This window comes from Equus quagga, chromosome 14, assembly GCF_021613505.1.
Source record: "Equus quagga isolate Etosha38 chromosome 14, UCLA_HA_Equagga_1.0, whole genome shotgun sequence".
In the NCBI taxonomy this organism is placed as follows: Eukaryota; Metazoa; Chordata; class Mammalia; order Perissodactyla; family Equidae; genus Equus; species Equus quagga.
Genome location: NC_060280.1, coordinates 20,223,704 through 20,241,723, shown reverse-complemented (window position 1 = coordinate 20,241,723; position 18,020 = coordinate 20,223,704). Strand labels below are relative to the sequence as shown.

The window sequence follows — 18,020 nt, the reverse complement described above, 5'->3', positions numbered from 1 at the left end:
CCCAGCCGCGCGAGACCCGAGACACGGAAGAGGCCCCGCCCCAGGCCGGGGCGCCCTGGCCGGAAGTGAGACGGATTGGCTCCGCCCCCGTGTTCGATACCTCGCGAGACTTCGTGGAGGCCTCCCTCTTTCGTCTCGGCCGCCAACATGGTAAGTGTCTCGTTCCGTACCTCCGGTTCATTGCTGGCGCGGGTCGCGAGTTCTGCTCGCCTTTCACTCCAGCCATCTACTCCCAACTTTAGCCCGGTCTTCCAGAGCAGAACGTTCGGCGTGGGCCCGGGAGTCTGGGGCCGCGTGTTGTCCCGGGGTTCGCATCTCTGGGACACGCGGACCGGGGCGCCCGGGTGCCGCCCTGATGAGGCCGCACGGCCGACGGCCAGTCTGTAACCTCGGCTTTGCTGAATGCGCCACGAGGCAGATCCATGACCCCCGGGCCTCCAGGCTCTTCGCAGACTGGCAGGCTTCGCCCCCTGCCCCACCTTCCTTAGGGCTTACCACCAAGCACCTTTTTTCACACAGCCGTCCAGACTGAGGAAGACCCGGAAACTTCGGGGCCACGTGAGTCACGGCCACGGCCGCATCGGTAAGTGCCGGCTTCCCATCCTGGTCGGCCTTGGCTCTCCCTGCCGGGTCTCAGCCTGTCGGGAAGTAGGTAGTTTAGATTTGGGTTAGTAGGAGCTTCGTGCTTTCGAGTCGGGTTGAATTTGACCCTTAGCCGTTGGCTTGTTCTCTGAGAGTTTTCTGGGGCTCCAGTTTTAGAGAATTTCACATCACTTGGGGGTGTGAGAATTGAGCGGGGCATAGTATTGAATTGGTTGAAGGCATGGAGTACTGTGGTAGTGCTGCAAAGAGAGGTTTAACCCGGACTCTTGGAGCAATCGCGATGCTGAAAGAGGGATTGTAAACTGACGCATCACAAGCAGAGGCACGGAAGTGTGGGGAAACGGTTTTGTGAGAAATATTGGGGGGCTGGAGAAGGCTGTGTTAGCCATGTAGCTTTGTGTTCCTGCAGGCAAGCACCGGAAGCACCCGGGAGGCCGGGGTAATGCTGGCGGCATGCATCACCACAGGATCAACTTTGACAAATAGTGAGTGCTCCTTGGACTGTGCTTTTACTGACACCGGCGGCTTTGGAGTTAGGGGGAGAGGGCTGGCTCAGAACGTCTTAAATGGGAAGCAAGCCTCTTACCGCTCACCGAGCTTGCCTTTTGCTGGCTTTTACCAAGTTAACCCTTGATGTGAACCGAGAGAACTTGTCGTCGAGGCTAGAGTCACGCTTGGGTATCAGCTATTGCCTTAGTGTGCTAGAGTCCTCGAAGAGTAACTGCTGACCTTATTCACTGGCTGTGGCCCTCGTGGCACAGTCAGTCACCGGGTTAGTGACATGTGTCAGACTGACCTGTGCAGCTGTTAGATTTCACTTATGCCCACAAATTAGGGGATCGTATTTTAACTGTTTTAAAAGATTTATTTTATTCAGCAAATGTAGTACCTGCTGTGTTGCTGTTCTCGACCCGGGAACAGCTTATACTGTAATGGTGGGACGTGGACTGTAATGATGATAAACATAGTTTCTTAATGCAAGTGAGGTTATGAAAGTGGTGGCCTTCTTTTCCCAGTCACCCAGGTTACTTTGGGAAAGTTGGTATGAGGCATTACCACTTAAAGAGGAATCAGAGCTTCTGCCCAACTGTCAACCTTGATAAACTGTGGACCTTGGTCAGTGAGCAGACACGGGTGAATGCTGCCAAAAACAAGACTGGAGCTGCTCCTATCATTGATGTGGTGCGATCGGTGAGTGATTGCATATTTTTTGCCTTTGTGTGGGTCCTTGCCCCCTCAAAACTCTGGGTAATCTAATCTACATAGTCTCCCACCTGACATCTGTACCCAGTTGCCTAATAGACAGTTCCACCTTTTGGTAGAATTTCCACAGGTAATTCTCTGGTTGTGATTCAAGCAAAACATTTGAAGAGTAATCGTTCCCACTCCTTCATTCATTCAGTTACTTCATTTTCATTTGAATGTTTTCCCCATTCGTAATCTTCTCATTCCTCCTGTTATTGCCCTGATTTGTACGGGTTTGCATTTCTTGTCTGAGCTCTTGGTACTAGCTTAGCTCACCTGGCTCTGGTCTGTTTTACACAAGCCTATGTGAGGTGCAGCTCTTGACCCTTTATGTTTCTTACAGAATAAAATCCTAATATGTTCAGTTGTTATCTAATGCCCTACATTATCTGAAGAGATCCCCCCAAGAAGCATTTTTGTGTATCACTTGGAGTTCTGGTCCTTGTGTCAGCCTTATATCCCATGGTTGTGGAGGTAGTCTGAACCCTGAGGGGACTTTTCAGTTAAATTTTAAATCCCCCCTCCCGGCCTCTTTAACATCCCTTGAACAATTTTGATGGTCAAGACCTCTTGGAAGGTTGCTGCAAATGTGGTTTTCCTTTTTTGCATATTATATAGTAATGGAGTGGAGGCGGGGCTATGTTTTGTCCGAGACTAGAGTCACATCCTGACACAGCTCTTGTCCTGGTGTGCTAGAGTCCTCGGAGAAAATCTGCTGGTCTTGATTCACTGGCGAGGGCAGTCTGTGCCCCCACTAGTGCCCAGATCAGAAACATGCCCCCCAGACCCCGGCTCCTAGAGGGAGTGGGTTGGCAGGCGTCTTTTCTCGTACCATCAGGGAGTTGGTAATTGCCATAGTGTGTTAAAAACCCTTTTCTCTGTTCTTCTAGGGCTACTACAAAGTTTTGGGAAAGGGAAAGCTCCCAAAGCAGCCTGTCATCGTGAAGGCCAAATTCTTCAGTAGAAGAGCCGAGGAGAAGATTAAGGGTGTCGGGGGGGCCTGTGTCCTGGTAGCCTGAAGCCACGTGGAGGGAGATTCATTAAATGCTAAGAAGTGTTTTTCTCAGTGGCTTATCCTGGTTCCATGAAACAAGGCCAGTCTTTTCCTCCTGAAAGTCTGGTGGCTTTTAAAAGATTTGTTGTATTCAGCAAATGTAGTACCTGCTGTGTTGCTGTTCTCCACCCGGGAACAGCTTATACTGTAATGGTGGGACGTGGACTATACTGGAGGTCTGAGTGTAGGTTCTTTGGCACCTCTGCCTCTCTACCTGTACATCAGAAATCCACCTAACCTAGGAGTTAAGGGTAAGGGCCTGGACTCCTCTGCCAACTCTGCTAAGAAAGAAAATGTGCAAGAGATAGCACCAATGCTTAGAGGTCTTTGCAGGTTACCTAACTTGAACCTTTTCATTTATAAAGTAAGAATGATACCTGTTGATGACACGTGTATCTTATAGTTGAAGGGCCTCTTTGCATTGTATACTGTGAATTTACAATTAGTGGGAGAATGTGCCCTTAACTTTCCAGGAGGCTCAAAAGGGGAGGTCTCAGTTTTGATGCAGCATGGTCTTTGCAAGATTTTGATGGGTCACATTTTAAAGAGAGGACAGAGTGATAGGATTGAGGCAGTTCGGGACTTAATTCCTGAATCTAAGGTTTTTCCACTTGGCTCCCGCATCTTGGACCAAGCCGTTGTAAGTTATAACCAAAATCTTGGGTCCAGCAATCTGAATTTTAAACACAGCAGGGCTTTTATATCAAAGTGGTTTGGATTCTAGAGAGCACTTGTCAGGATTTATGGGTGCCTGTGCATAGGAGTCTTAATGTTGATAGAAATACGTCATGAAATGCTAACAGTTTTTCTTCTAGTCTGAAATGTATCCAGTAGAGAAATTTGGTAATCCTGAAGGCATCAGGTTTTCTGGGGTTTGTATCTCCTGCACAACCGTGATGGTGACTAATGCTTGCATGCAGATAGGACCCTCATAGATCTCAGGGTAAATTAAAATTTGCTATAATTTTTATAGTTCCCAAAATTTTGAAAATTTTCTGACCCAAAATAACACTTGCAGTCTGGTGTGGTATCCTGACCAAAAAAATAGTTACAGTGGCACTAAAACTCTTATTACAGTCACATGTCGTTTCACAGGGATGTGTTCTGAGAAATGCATTAAGTGATTTATTGCATCATTGTGTGAACATCATAGGATGTACTTGCACAAACCTAGATGGTGTAGTCTACTCCACACTAAGTTTGGTGAAGGGTTGTTTCCCTAGTGCTCTATGGGATGACCATAGGCTGGGGACCATGACCTTCTATGGGACAAATCTCATGACAACCTTTGAGGATATATGGGACTATCAAGCATAAGGGAGCACAGGGCAGGAAAACTTAATTGATTTGGATATTGGAGAGTTAAAAGGTGTCAGGAAGGCTTTACTCAGTTGGACAGACTAATAACTGGGTCATTGATTTGTCTCTTGCATAATGGTGCTGAGGGAGAAAGGTAAAAATGATGGGTTTTCCCTTGATGTCTTTTGGGAGGGCTTCTAATATGGAAGCTGAGGCTTCAGGTGGTCAGTAGTTGATAAAGAATTCAGAAACTCCATTTAATGTTTGATTTTGACTAGACACTGAAGGTACAGAAATGTATATAGTGTCTTAAGATTCAGATGGGGTTTGAAATTTAGATCCAAACCTAATAAGCTGTATGACTTAGGTTTAGTCCAATTTTCTCATTTTTAAAATTTAGGTGCAGGTACCTACTTGAGGATTGTGTGGATTGAATGGAAAGCATTTACTAAACTTTTTGTTTGACTCTTAGTAACTTAGGTAACGTGAACTATTACAGAAGCAGACAAGAAGTCAACCTCCTTGGTGTGATTCAGACAGAGGGAAAGTGGGTCCAAGAAGAGGGAAGAGCAAAACGTGCATTTAAGGAAACCAGTTTGGAAAGGTTAGGTAAATAGGGGGGAGGTGTGTGGGAGATGGGCCTGGAGAGAAGGCTTGCTCTCTAACCAGGCTGTGGTTGAGAGACTGGGCTACAGTGGGAGGCTGGAGGCAGGACCAAGAAAATGGGAATGACAACTGAAAAGGAATAGGATTCAGGAGACTTGAGGGACAGGACTTACTGACTCATTTGAGGTGGGGCTGACAGCAAAATTGTTAGGCCTGAAAGGGTGTGGTTTAGGAGATCACTAGTCCCTGAAAGGCCAGGTTCTTCTCCAGGAATTCATTGTTGCCACCCTGTGGTAGCATAACTATCCAGAAACAGAAGGGTTGGATAAGATAGTCCTCATCCCAATCCTGTACGGAGGTGCAGATGGACACACTAAATGAAAGTCACTAGTTAGTACAGCCATTCTAAATGGAAGAGACCCCCAGATAATGTGCCATCCCATATGCTGTCCTGGGAAGGGCAGCTACTGATCCCTTCGTCCAGCTTGCTCACTCACCAGTATCTACAGCTAATAGCTGGGCCTGTGCTTTGATTGCTCTGCAGGTGGTAATGCTGCCGAAGGAAGTTGGGTAACTGGTGAAAAGCCAGGCATTCACGTCCCAAATAAATGAAGGCCACTGACTTAACTAGATCGCTTGGCTTGTTTTATGGGATCAAAGGCAAAGGATACGTTTTGGTTTTCTATTTCAGTTCAGAGTGAACCTCTGCTGAGATACAAAACAGTCAATGCGTAGGAAACTTCATGAGACTGCCAAGCAGTGACTAGCCTGTCCTGGAGGCACAGAGGCCCACAATGAGTACACAGGGTTAATGCGGTTCCCTCAAATACAGGGAACAGTTTTATCAGATGCCCCGCTAACTCCGTGGCCTTCACTTTTTGTTCACATATCTCTTAAAATAATTGTGAAGAAAATGATATCGCCTAACACATCAGGTTGACAGCTAAATTTTCTCTTAAGTTTGCACTGCTAAGGGTATAATTTCTAGCCGAATGTATATGTGCTTTAAATATATTTTCATCCGAATCTCGGTGCTGCAGCTATAACTCGATTTATGGGAAATGTCTGCCACATGATTTGTAAAATCAGTCCTCATTGTCAAAATGTGCTAAATCGGATTTAAGTTTTCACTTCAAATAAACATTCCCCTTCGATAGCTAGCCCAAGAGCAGGCAGCCCCTGGGGACGAAAACAAACGGAAGATGCGCGCCTACACCAGAGGGCGGGAGGCTACGTGCCTTCCGGTGGCCAAAGCTCTGCTCTGCCCGACGCTCCCACGGCCTCCCCGGTTGGTCTAAAACGCCCGGCTTCCGCGGCGCCCTCACGACACCCGCCTCGGCTCAGCTCGCCGCCTCCGCCCCCGAGAGCCGCTTCCGGAAGGCGTGAGGTTCCACTTCCGGGGGCACCTTGACCTCTCCCCCACACGCTGACCCTGTGACCGGAAGCACTATAGGCGCCGGCTCCGTCCCTCGGCTCAGCCATTTCCGGTAGAGGGCGGGGCCGGCCGGGTCGTGGGGCGGGAAGACCGCCAGGCCAGGCGGGAGGCTTAATTCGGGCCCCGGTTCTCGTGCCGCGTGGGCCCCCTTCAGAGTGGGCGTCTCCGCCAACCTCGCGGCACTTCAAATCCCACTTCGGCTGCGTTTAAGAACAAGAGGCGTGGTCTTTATGTACACTTTCAAGATGGGGGTTTCCACACCTCTCAGAATTAACTTTGTTTCAGTTCTCAAAAAGAATCGGCGCCAATTATGTTCAAGGTACCCTGGGCTGAAAAAATGCCAGTACGCACATGGAAATGTTCTGGAAGGACATAAAACAGAGAAGGGATTGCCTCATGAGGTTGGGGAGGGCAGGGAGGTGATGAATGTTTTGGTACAGTTTGAGTTTCTTACTTAACCAAGTGCTTATTACTTTCGTATTAAAAGGCAATACAAATGCACTAAAAAGAATTAGCAGTAACTTGCTTTGGCTGGAAAGTAATATTTTCTCTTGTTCTAGAGTTTACACGACCTATTACGCCCACCCCCACCCCCCCCAAGGCAAATTTAAGATGTTTTGGATCGCATACCACCATGTTGTTGGGCTCTAGAAACTAACTGTGTATGGTGTAAGAATATAGGTTAAAGTGTATACTTCATTTCCAGCTCTATTTTAAGCCCAATTGTTTTTTTTTTTTTGAGGAAGATTAGCCCTGAGCTAACACCTGCCACCAATCCTCCTCTTTTTGCTGAGGAAGACTGGCCCTGAGCTGACATCCGTGCCCATCTTCCTTTACTTTATGCGTGGGACGCCTGCCACAGCATGGCTTTTGCCAAGCAGTGGCATGTCAACACCCGGGATCCAAACCAGCAAACCCCGGGCCACGAAGAAGTGGAACGTGCGCACTTAACCGCTGCGCCACCAGGACGGCCCCTAAGCCCAATTTTTGTTTTACTTTCATTCCCACTGTTTTTGTTTTTTGTTTTTAATATCCTGTTTATGTACCCTTATAAGTAAGTCATTTTGGGTACAAGGTAGGTTACAAGTCTACATGTGAAATGGTATAATTTTTAACAAAAATTTAACTGAGCTGTGATTATAATTGAGTTATTTTCTTGGGGCGCTATTCCACAGACCATCCATTGTGAACTAGAGTTGGAATAATACTGCTTTCCATAGGAACTCCTTCAAAATATTGCCTTTAAAAAGCCCAGACGCCTCATTTCAGCACTAGTTTGCCAGACCATGGTTACTTACTGAAAAGAGCATTTAGAAAGATGTGATGGGGCAGCCTGCCCGGCTCTAAAAGTTTTCAGACTGATTTCACAGGAGACAACCCAGGGCCTTTCTTAGCTCCAGAATACGGGAGAGCTCACACCCCATAGTCAACTGGGACTTCCGGCAGAAGAGACACTGCATTGCCCCTCAGCAGCTGTGTCAGGCACTGTTTAAGGACACTTGTTCTCAATGGTGGCAACACCATCCTCTAGGGGGCGTTTTGGAAATGTCTGGGGGATTTTTTTGTTCCTCACAGTCATGGAGGAGAAGCAAGCAGGGATGCTAGATGTCCTGCAATGTATGGGTTGATTTAAACAACAGAAAAAATCTAGCTTAGAACCTAACTCCACTTTACACATAATCAAAAATTTTTAAAGTTTTCATAATTTCTGTTTTCCAGGATTCCAAATACTGTACTTTGTTCAGAATGTTACCAAAAATTGTTCATTTCAGAAAACTTACCAATGATAACAGCCTACTCAGCAGAATCTGAGTTGCTAATACAACACACTTTTATCTGTCTGCACGTGTAGCATTGTACTCACAGTAATTCTGTGTATGGCGTAAGCATCTGACTTCATTGTATCTTCTAGTACAGTTCTGCCCAAGTATTTACATATTTAAATACATACTTTATAACAAAATAGTTTCCTTTTTTTTTTTTCCAGGAAGATTAGCCCTGACCTAACTACTGCCAATCCTCCTCTTTTTGCTGAGGAAGACTGGCCCTGAGCTAACATCCGTGCCCATCTTCCTCTACTTTATATGTGGGACGCCTACCACAGCATGGCTTGCCAAGCAGTGCCACGTCCACACACGGGATCCAAACCAGCGAACCCCTGGCTGCCAAAGCAGAACGTGCGCACTTAACCGCTGCACCACCGGGCCAGCCCCCAAAATACTTTCCTTTTATTTCTCCCTTTTTCTATTACAGTTAAAATGTGTTTAGGCAGGTTATGTTACCTGAATTTCATTTCAGGATAGTAAAGGGGAAAGGTAGTCTTTGCTATAGAAAAGGAAAGTGCTGGATCTAACAGGGTTGAGAACCATCTGCTTAGGGGTCCAGAGATCATGTGAAAGCAGAGCTTGGAAAGAAGCCTCGAACACTTTTTGTCAACCCCAACCCAGCCCCCCTGGACACACCCTCCTCTACCTTCCCCATAAGACTCTGTGCCTTGCCCATAGTAGTCACTGCAGGGGCCCTTGCAGCGCATTCCAAGCCCGTATGCATTTTCTGAATTGGGATGAGAGCTATGGCTGTAGTAGGAGGAAGGAATCCCTAGGGTTAATCTTAGGTATCTTAAGATTTTCAAGACACATAAAAGTTTCAAATTTTACAAAAAAAGAATTTGCATCAATATATCTTGTGATCTGATCACATGTCTGAGGATTCTTTGGAGCCGCATTAGAAAAGAGAGGGAGAAGAAAGGAAAAAGAAATAGCATTTTTTGGAAACTGTATTATTTTATTATTAAGGAATCCACTTCTATGGCTGCCATGAAGCCCAGGCTGTGTTAACAGTGACAAGTTCTGGAAGTAACTATACCTCACTCCAGACTTTCTGGTTATGATCACTGTCCTCTCTCTACCTCAGTTGAAAACCCAGACCTGTGAGGCTTCAATCCCTGCCCTCCTATTCCTGAAAGATGCCACAGCCCACTATGTAGGAGGATTTTTCAAAGACGACTCTGTCCTCCCAAAAGACAAATCCTCTACTTTGCCCTATGAGGCAGATAGCAAGCCCAAACCATGGACAGGCTGGGACCTGCACAGGCCTCCATGGAGATGGGGAAAGGAGGGAAGAGAACTCAGGATGTGATTGCCTCCTGTTTAAGTAGACTAGGGTGGAAGGACAGGGAAACTTTACCCTGTGGTTCAAATCCTGCCAGACCCAAACCCAATACCAAGGAAGAGAGTTCTCACTTAATGCCTCATCTTGGGAATTTTCAAGGTCTCTGCTCTGTGAAGGCCTTGGGTGGGTGGAAAGCCTAAGCCACCCATATTGCCCATCCTGCTTCTCTCTCTTCTTGATCTTCCACAGAATGTACCAGAACTTCCTATATTCAAACCTAGAGTTCCAATGAAAAAACCTATTCACAGTGTGACATGGAAGAGCTGTAGGCATTGGGCCAGGGCTGTGAGCAAGCCCTGGGTTGGCTTTGGCTAGGCTTCACTACACCAATGTCAGGATACCCAGTGATGTCTTAAGGGCTTCATACTGAACAGGAAAATGTTAAGATTCACCTAATAGTGGAGCCAAAGGGCAATGAGCATTCCTTCCATCACTGGACACACTTACATAGAATCTGAACAGTTGGCTACTGGAGAGGGAAGCTGAACTAGGACAATGATTTAAAAGGTCTCTTCCAAGATACCTCTAAGACCCGTCATACAACTCAGGCCAGAGAACTCGATTTCAGGGGAGGTCAGTGACCCACACTGAAGCTAAACTCTTTCTTTTTCTCCCCAAATCCCCCCAGTACACAGTTGTATATTTTTTTAGTTGCAGGTCCTTATAGTTGTGGCGTGTGGGACGCCACCTCAGTGTGGCCTGACGAGCGTTGCCATGTGCATGCCCAGGATTGGAACCAGCGAAACACTGGACCACCGAAGCTGAGTGGTTGAACTTAACCACTCGGCCACAGGGCCAGCCCCGAAACTCTTAATCAAGTAATCAATTTCCTGCATAATGGTGCTTCATCCCTGATTGGCCTATCTCACCCCATCCCCCAAGAGAAACAACTCTAGATAATGAAGCCAAAGAACACATGGGGCTCTGGGCCCAAACAACTGTACACTGTTTATTGAGAACACCCGTACATGGTGGGAAGGAAGGATGCCCTGTACCGCATCATGGCCACCACTGACTGGGAGCCGGGCCTGGAGAGCACTGGCTGCGCTGGGGGGCTTCCCATGACTCACTGACCATCACAAGGGTGGGAGGAACAAGAGATGGCCAGGCCCAAGACCTGGTACCATGCTGCAAATGTAGATTGATTGGCCTTTGCCTTTCAAAAACAGGGTTAGGGGAGGGGGACTACTAGGAAAAAATAGAAACTCTAAGATTTAAAAAAAAAGAAAAAGTCCTTCTGTACACAGCAACACAGCATCTGCTCTCCAGGGCCCAAGACTGGCAGCAGGGGCCTCAGGCAGGCAGGCCAGGAGCCTCCAGGGGAAGATCAGTGGTTCGGCTGAGACAGTCAGCTGCACATAATTGGCCAGTCACCAGCACCCAGCAAAACTTCATCCATGCTCGGGCAGGCAGGAAAGCACCCGGCCCCTTGGGAATATACAAATATTTACCAGATTCTCTTTGCTTGTTACAAAAACAGATAAGGAAGCTTACAGCAGATTATTTACAAACAGTATCCCGGGATATGTGAAGGCAGAGGTGGGCTGGCTTGGAGGGTGGAGTCTGTGGGGGCAGAGCGGCCACAGCAGCCCAGAGGGTCCCGGGCTGGGCCCCTCCCCAGGCTCGAAGCTCTGCAAAGCACTGGACTCCGTTACTGGGAAAGCGGCTTAATTCTTCTTGTGGAGGAACTTCATTTTGTTGCCTGTGGGGCCAGACAGGGCAAGGGTGAGAATGTTTCAGTATCATCTCTTCCAAGAGTCCTCACCCTCTCGGTGGGAGAGAAAGGATTAGAAAGACTGGATTTCAGCTGTGATAGATCTGATCCAGGATAGTGAAAACACCAGAGCTCTAATTAGGACATTGGTATTAATCACTGGGTGGCTTTAGGTAAGCCACTTAACTTCTTTGGCCTCAATTTCCCTTTAAACTGAGACATGCTATGATTCTGTGATGGAACTGGCTGAGATCTTTGAAAGGGGTGGAGGTTTTCAGAGAAGGGCACTCTGGCACTGCTACTTTTGAAAGACCCCTTATGGCCTAGAGGAAAGCTCACTGGCCCTAATGGCCCTTGTATTCACTCAGGAAGGAGTACACCCAAAAAGACCTGACTTACATGAGAAATCTGGTTTTCTCCTGGTTCTGTAGTTTAGTAAATGCTGTACTAAATGCCCTTGGAGCACTGGGCTGGGAACCTTCTCTTCACCAAGGATCTCTTCCTGCTCTGTCTACAGCCCCAGTATAAATACCCAGTGGCATTAGTTTAGAGTAGTTTGGGGTACAGATCCCCCAGCCGCTCCCTTCTTGCCGAACATCTGTCTCATCAGTGACAAGGCTGCTTACCCAAACCTCGGAGAAACTTATTCATTCCACTCTGCTCAGTGTCTGGGAGTTCCTCTAAATACTGCTCCACTCGCTGCTCAAAGAGGCCTGGGGAAGAGGAGAAAGAGGAACAGGGAAGACAACAGTCACTGGAGGAAGGGAGTGGGGCCTACTGGAGGGGGACAATGGGGCACACATCCCAGAAAGGGAAACCAAGGATCTGCAATTATAATTTATAGGAGCATCTTAGAATTCAGACTTGCTCTTCAAAACTATCGTTAATGACATCTTACTGTGCTCACTGCTGATAGCAGGAGGCCCTCACTACCGTGCCTCCTGGGGCACGTTCCTGAGCTGCATGTCAGAGATGCCATGCCTGTTTCACAGCTGCCCCAGGTGGACACCTTCTCTAGTTCCTTTTATACCACTCTACCATGCTGTTTCAAAAAGGTCTCTTAGACTAAATGGACAATATTAGTGGACAGAATAACCCTGAGGTTATACAGAAAGATCTTGATGAGATGAAAGAGCCCTAGAGTGAGCAAAGCTGATGCAATAACGAGAGGTAAGATGACCTTCTGCTCTGAATGCAGACTGCCACCAACCTAAGACAAAGAGCTAGCTCAATTCTCTTCAAGAGCATTCCCGACCCCTGGACTCTCAGAACCCCCTAAATTGCTCAGTCTGGTCTTTTGCTCTGAATAAGTAGGGCATCAGAGAAGCGGATGGGCAACCAATGGCATGCTGCTCTTGGTGGGGATGAGCCACAGCCCTAAGAAGGCATTTCCTAGGATAGGAGGAGAAGAAAGCACTCTTGGAAGTTTCTGTCAGAAGAAAAGGGATGTTAAGAGGCCTGGCCCTAGCCTACACCCAAGAGCTTCTATCACAGTGCCTAGCTATTCAGCCCTGCGAGTAGCAGAAGTGAGAGAAGAGGCCCCACTGCCCCCAATCCCAAGCTCTTCTGGCCTTACCCTTTGCCCGACACTTTCTTAGCTCCCTGTCTTGGATGAAGCCAGCAAACATCTGCGACTCCATAAAAACCTCAAGAAAACGGCGGATGCTCTTGGAAGCCACAGACTTGCGGAAGGCCTCTCGCTGAAAGGCCCTCTCCCCCTTCTCACTCTGGGTCAGAAAGAGGGAGTAGTGCCCAACAGTCTCCACGAAGAACCGGATAAACACCTCCGATACCAGCCCATTGAGGGTATTACATTCTGGAAGAGAAAAGAAAATCTTTGAGGTTCAAGTCAAGAGCCTGCAATCTCCAACCGGCAACTCCAATCTCCAGCTGGTGGTGCGTCCCTCTCACCAACAGCACTTCCAGCCAGAACCACTTATCTGTTCTTGAAAATTTATCTCTTGTGCCCCTGGGCTTGTAACTAGCCCATGAGCCAGGAGGTCAGAAACTATGCTCTGAACATGGAAGCTGGTAAATCCTTGCTACATAAATGAGAGTGGAAATCAGACCAGAGGACCACTCTCCGTACACCCCGCACCCTCGGTGGTTTTCCTGGCTTCACAGAAGTCCCCTCCACCTCCTGCACTGGCTCAAGGCAGGGCCTGAGAAGGAGGAATAACTAGTTTTCTGTTAGCAAGAAGAGTGTTTGTGGTTGCCACATGTCTTTGGGTTATCCTTCCCAAACCTCCTGAGGTAGAGAAGAATTAAAGGAAGAGGGCAGCTTTATAGCCTGGGCCACCCTAGAAGCAGCCCCAAGGTTGTTTATGTTTTGAACTCCCTTTGATAAAATACCACAATACTTCTCTCCCCTCAGACCCACTCAAGCCATATCTTCCTGAACCCCACTGGTAGTGGAACTAGAGAATTCTAGGCTAGAATGAGACCAAGGTCCTATACCTTGAGCCTCATCAGCCAGAAGGGTCTGGTGCATAGAAACAGGGTCCCGGCCCCATGAGGCCCAGATCCAGAGCAAAGGGAGTCTGGGACCAGAGCTGATTCTGCCCAGGGCAGGCCTCACTCACCATCATCGGAGTCGCTGTCAGAGTCCTGGGAGATCAGCTCGTTCTTCCTCTCTAGAGCCTGCTCCAGAGCAGCCTGTAACTTCCTAGGTAACAATGTGTCCTCGTCATCCATCTGCGGAAGAAGGAACACACACAGTGACGATAACCATAGCTGATGCTGATTGAGTACTTACTCTGAGCCAGGCCCTGTCTGAGAAGCTTAAAGATATAATCTCATTTAATTCTCCCAATAACCCTGATACTATTATCAAACTCATTTTAAGATGAAAAGCTGAGGCTCAGAAAGAAGTTAAGAAACTCAATCAAGATCACACAGATAAAAAGTGGTGGAGCCAGTGGCATTCACCGCCCACTGTGCCCAGGACAAGCAAGAGGTTCCTCACCCAGTACCCTGATAAACTCTCCCCAATTCCTCCATCTTCAGCTCCAGGTGGGAAGCAGAGCTTGGCTTGGGGCAGGGAGATTGTGGTCCAGCCTGTGTCTCAGGTATGAGGTTAGGCTGTCTGTCCTGCCTCTACATTCTAGTTCATCAAGGCCCATACCTTGATGCCTTGTACCCAGGAGTCAGAGCTCTGTCAGTGGTGCGTAACAGAAAGTACATTTCCAGAGGGTACAGCACTGGGTTGTGCTCCTCTGTGGAGAGCCAGGAGGCTTTTTGAAGGTGCAACAATGATTGCAAACCTTTACATTCCATAGCATTCTATGCATCATGTGTAATCCCTTAGCAACATTTCAAGGCAGGTGTTACCACCATGCCTGTTTTAGAGATGAGAACTCTGGCTCAGAGAGGCCTGTCCAAGATCACATGGCTCCAAGGTGGCAGAAACCAGAGGTCAAGTCTTCAGACTTCCAGGCCATGTTCTTTGCACTCCCATGCTGCCTTCCAGAAGGTGATGATGCCAACCAGAAAGGCAGATCCTGCTGAGGTCAAGACTTCTCAGATCACCTTCTCCCTACCCTTGTCTATTCTGTGAATATGGAACCCAGAGAGCTCAACAAACAGGCTGTGAAGGTTGAGTAGTGTGTGTGCCAGTGTTGGGTGCTCTGGAGCGTGCATCAAACAAGCACTCACCCTAGGGCGGGCCACCTACTGCGGTGTACCCCTCTTACCTGTCGGATGAATCGGTCAGATCCCAGATTCACCATCAGTGCCTGAGAAAGAGAGTTTAGTGGCAGTGATTCAGGGTATGCATCCCTGCAATGCCCTCCCCAGGCCTCCAGACCTCCCTATTCCCAGGGTCAGATAACAGGAATAACTCCAGCCAGGGGAAGACCTCCCAGGGAGAAAGGATAAGAGCTGGGTAGAGAGGCCCAGACACCACAAATGAGAAGATCCCAGCAGCCTTTCTCCCTTCCTTCCCCCTCTGCCCTTCCCTCCTGGGGGTTCCTGTTCCTTCTGTCCAACCCTCCCTCCACCCTTCCCCTCAGCTGGTTCCCCAAGTGGCCCACCTCCTCCACAGGCAGCTCCTTCAGTTTGGGGAGGGAGCTGGAGAGCAGGCCAACCAGGAAGGGGGTGGGACAGCAGACGATGTCAATCATGGAGGCTGGGAGGACAGGAATGAAGGTATGCTGCCAGGAGAAGGGGTAGAGCAAGGCCACCACAGCATGGGAGCAGCTGGATAAGGTACTGGTGGACAGACAGAAACAAAGCACATGAGCCCAGGCCCAGCACCTTCTGGAAACGGTAGTTAGAGCCTGCCGAGGGTTCAGGACATCCTTTTATGTTAAACCTCCCAATCCAACAAAAATGCCAATGGGGCTCAGGCCTGTGTCTGACCCTGCAGACTGGGGAAGACCCCACATTCCCACTGCTCAGGGCCTCGAGGACACTGGTACTACTCTTTTTGGTGACTCTACCTAGAAATAGCCATAAAGGTACATAGCAACACTAGAACACAGAAGAGACTCACATACACCCCTCAAAGGCCACCCAAATGCACAGGTAGGCCTGACCTAGTGTGGGAGTATCAGCTTTGGCCAGGAACTGCAAAGGTAAGCTGAGCAGGAACTGATCACAAATTGACAGCATGTAAAAGCTGGAAAGCCCTAGAGAGGTCATCTTATCAATTCTACATGTTACAGCTGGGACCACAGATACCCAAGGTCAGTTTGGTCATAAGTGGCAGACCTGGGACACAACCAGTTTTCTGTCTCCCAGCCCAGTGTTACTTCTACTGCTCTGCCCTCTATCGAGTCCTTCCTCTCCTTAATTGGAAAACATGGTCTGACCACTGACTGAGGCGAGGAGGATGGTACCATTCTTATCAAGCTGAAAAAGGTGCCCATTCCCATCTTTCCTCTCAAGGCTTCAAAAAATAGCCTTGAGTCTCAGTGGGGTCATCCCTCTCTTGGCCTAGAGGAGGATACAGGCCTCCAAACCTAGGAGCACCACAGGGCTGGCTGTCCAAGCAGAAGGACCAATGGGAGACAGGGAGGAAATCCCTAGGGTGCTAGCTCCAGGGCACAGAAGTGAGTGCACACTCCCCACGTGTGCTGAGGGCTGGTGCGGGGCACCACTGAACACAGGAGACACACCTGGCCTGAAGTGACTCCATCCGTCAGGAGGAGAGTCAAGGGCCCTTCCCTAGGGATCACATTACAGATGAGGAGTCAGAGGCTAGAGTCAAGGTCATCTTCATGCTTGACTTTCCCACCCCGTCCCTCCACATCTATTGGGCCCTATTAGTCATAGAAGCCCTGGGCTCTCATGACCAGCCCCAGCAGGGCTCCTTACCCTTTCATGACTAATGCCCCACCAGTCAGAGAACATGGTTCCGGTCCACGACAGAAACAAAGCCCCTTTTCTAGAAGGACCTCTGGATGTTCACAAGTATTTGTCAGGCAGTACGTTGCTTGGTTGTCCTGCCACCCTATGGACATCTAAAATACTGCTCAGCCTTGAGGCAGAGACAGCTGTCCTGGCCCTGACAGCCCTTTCCCTGGGGACAGCAGCTCCCCACACTCTAAGGAGAGCCATCTCAGAAAGATCCAGAAAAGAGCTATCTCAGGGTCGAGGAACACACTGATCTCCACAATCCCCTCCAATGGGACTAGGGCTTGGGAGGCAGAAGGCTTTGTACAAGCCCCAGGTCTGATCACTGCACAGCCTGTGTGTGCACGTGCATACACACACAAATACAGACATCAGAACTGGGCCAGAGGGACGCAGGACTTGTGGAAAACCTAAAACGTGAGCAACACAAGATGAGCTGGCTGGGCTTACTATGCCTTGACCCCAGTCCCGGCCTATGTGCCATCACTGGGCTGCCCACCCTGCCCCTCTCCAGTCAGAGGCAGATCCCGAGCAGAGAGAACACCTTTTCTAAGACCCGAGACTGGCAAAACTTGAATGCTGAGCCAGGCCAAGAACAAGGTCCTGAGGTATTTTCCTCCCAAAATTGTCCTGGAATGTGCTCAGAGGCAGTTTTAGCCACAGGAAACAATAGCTGTATTCACAGCCCTACTGGAGCTGGGCTAAGGGTGGGGATGGCAAAGAGGTGGCTCTGCCCTGAGTGAGGGAATGGAACCTTCAGGAAAAGAAATCTCAGGGTCCAGGTTCTGTTAGAGGCACCAAGGTCTGGCCAAACCAGAGCCTCAGAGCTGGGCAGCCAGGGGCTTTGCTGGCAGACAATGAACATGGATGCCAGTAAGGCAGCAGACAGGGGCACTGTGGAGCTGCCATATCTGGCCAGTTGCAGTTCCAGGCCTGGTCCCCTCATGAGGGCCTTATGGCCCCATGAAATACATAGAACTGTGGGATACAGAAAAACTGATGCTGTGACAGAAAGTGAGCATGGGCAGTTTTCATTTCTAAACCTGGCACTCTCTGGAAAAAGTCAGCAGCTCTGATCTTTCTTCCTTCTCCCTTCTGGGCTGAAGGTGGGCCTCGGTTCCTGCCCCAGTGCCCTGTGAGGGCATTTGGGAGTCCATTTCTCCTGCTCCCCTCATTACGCCCTCATACATACAGAAATAAATACCCTAGGAATCCTGGGCTTATTGGGGGACATACCAGAAAGAGGATCTTTCTTTTCTACCCCTCATATCAGCACCTGGCATATGGTATGGCACACAGCAGACAACTAAATAAATGTCTAAATTACTGAAATAATTCCACCACTCTAGAGAAACCACTGCTTCCTGTGATGGATTCTTCAACCAAAAAATACACAATGTGTTGCCAAGATCTCATCCTCTCCCTCCCTGTCCCACCCCTCACAAATAGGCTGTGCTATGGTCTAAATGTTTATGTCCTTCAAGATTCACATGCTGAAATCCTAACCCCCAAATATGATGGCATTAGGAGGTGGGGCC

General features: G+C 48.7%; 2 protein-coding genes and 2 non-coding genes across 10 annotated transcripts in view; 3 read left to right on the top strand and 1 right to left on the bottom strand.

Moving 5' to 3' along the window:
- Window positions 1-80: 80 nt before the first annotated feature.
- Window positions 81-2,914, top strand: RPL27A (ribosomal protein L27a). The gene is made up of 5 exons (XM_046638651.1): window positions 81-150; window positions 520-583; window positions 1,013-1,088; window positions 1,620-1,794; window positions 2,739-2,914. Exons 1-5 carry the CDS (start codon window positions 148-150, stop codon window positions 2,865-2,867), a joined length of 447 nt encoding a protein of 148 aa, XP_046494607.1. The 5' UTR covers window positions 81-147; the 3' UTR covers window positions 2,868-2,914.
- Window positions 1,259-1,388, top strand: LOC124225929 (small nucleolar RNA SNORA3/SNORA45 family). The gene has a single exon (XR_006885145.1). It is a non-coding gene; the product is annotated as a small nucleolar RNA SNORA3/SNORA45 family (small nucleolar RNA).
- On the top strand, window positions 2,496-2,626 carry LOC124225928 (small nucleolar RNA SNORA3/SNORA45 family). Its single transcript, XR_006885144.1, has one exon. It is a non-coding gene; the product is annotated as a small nucleolar RNA SNORA3/SNORA45 family (small nucleolar RNA).
- Window positions 2,915-10,336: 7,422 nt separating the features above from the next.
- The window catches only part of DENND2B (DENN domain containing 2B), a 150,712-nt gene continuing 143,028 nt past the window's right edge, over window positions 10,337-18,020 (bottom strand). For all 7 annotated transcript variants that reach the window (XM_046685297.1, XM_046685302.1, XM_046685296.1 and 4 more), the window contains 6 exons: window positions 15,159-15,336; window positions 14,820-14,861; window positions 13,710-13,821; window positions 12,704-12,943; window positions 11,754-11,840; window positions 10,337-11,115 (listed from right to left, as the gene is read on the bottom strand). In XM_046685297.1, coding sequence (XP_046541253.1) covers window positions 11,081-11,115; window positions 11,754-11,840; window positions 12,704-12,943; window positions 13,710-13,821; window positions 14,820-14,861; window positions 15,159-15,336 — 694 coding nt within the window. In that variant the 3' untranslated portion in view covers window positions 10,337-11,080. The remainder of the gene's footprint in view (window positions 11,116-11,753; window positions 11,841-12,703; window positions 12,944-13,709; window positions 13,822-14,819; window positions 14,862-15,158; window positions 15,337-18,020) is intronic.

Bases quoted from the DNA above. Each gene is read 5' to 3' on its own strand.
- RPL27A (XM_046638651.1), top strand. The intron at 584-1,012 runs GTAAGTGCCGGC...GTGTTCCTGCAG, and splicing joins TCACGGCCACGGCCGCATCG to GCAAGCACCGGAAGCACCCG. The intron at 1,089-1,619 runs GTGAGTGCTCCT...TTCTTTTCCCAG, and splicing joins AGGATCAACTTTGACAAATA to TCACCCAGGTTACTTTGGGA.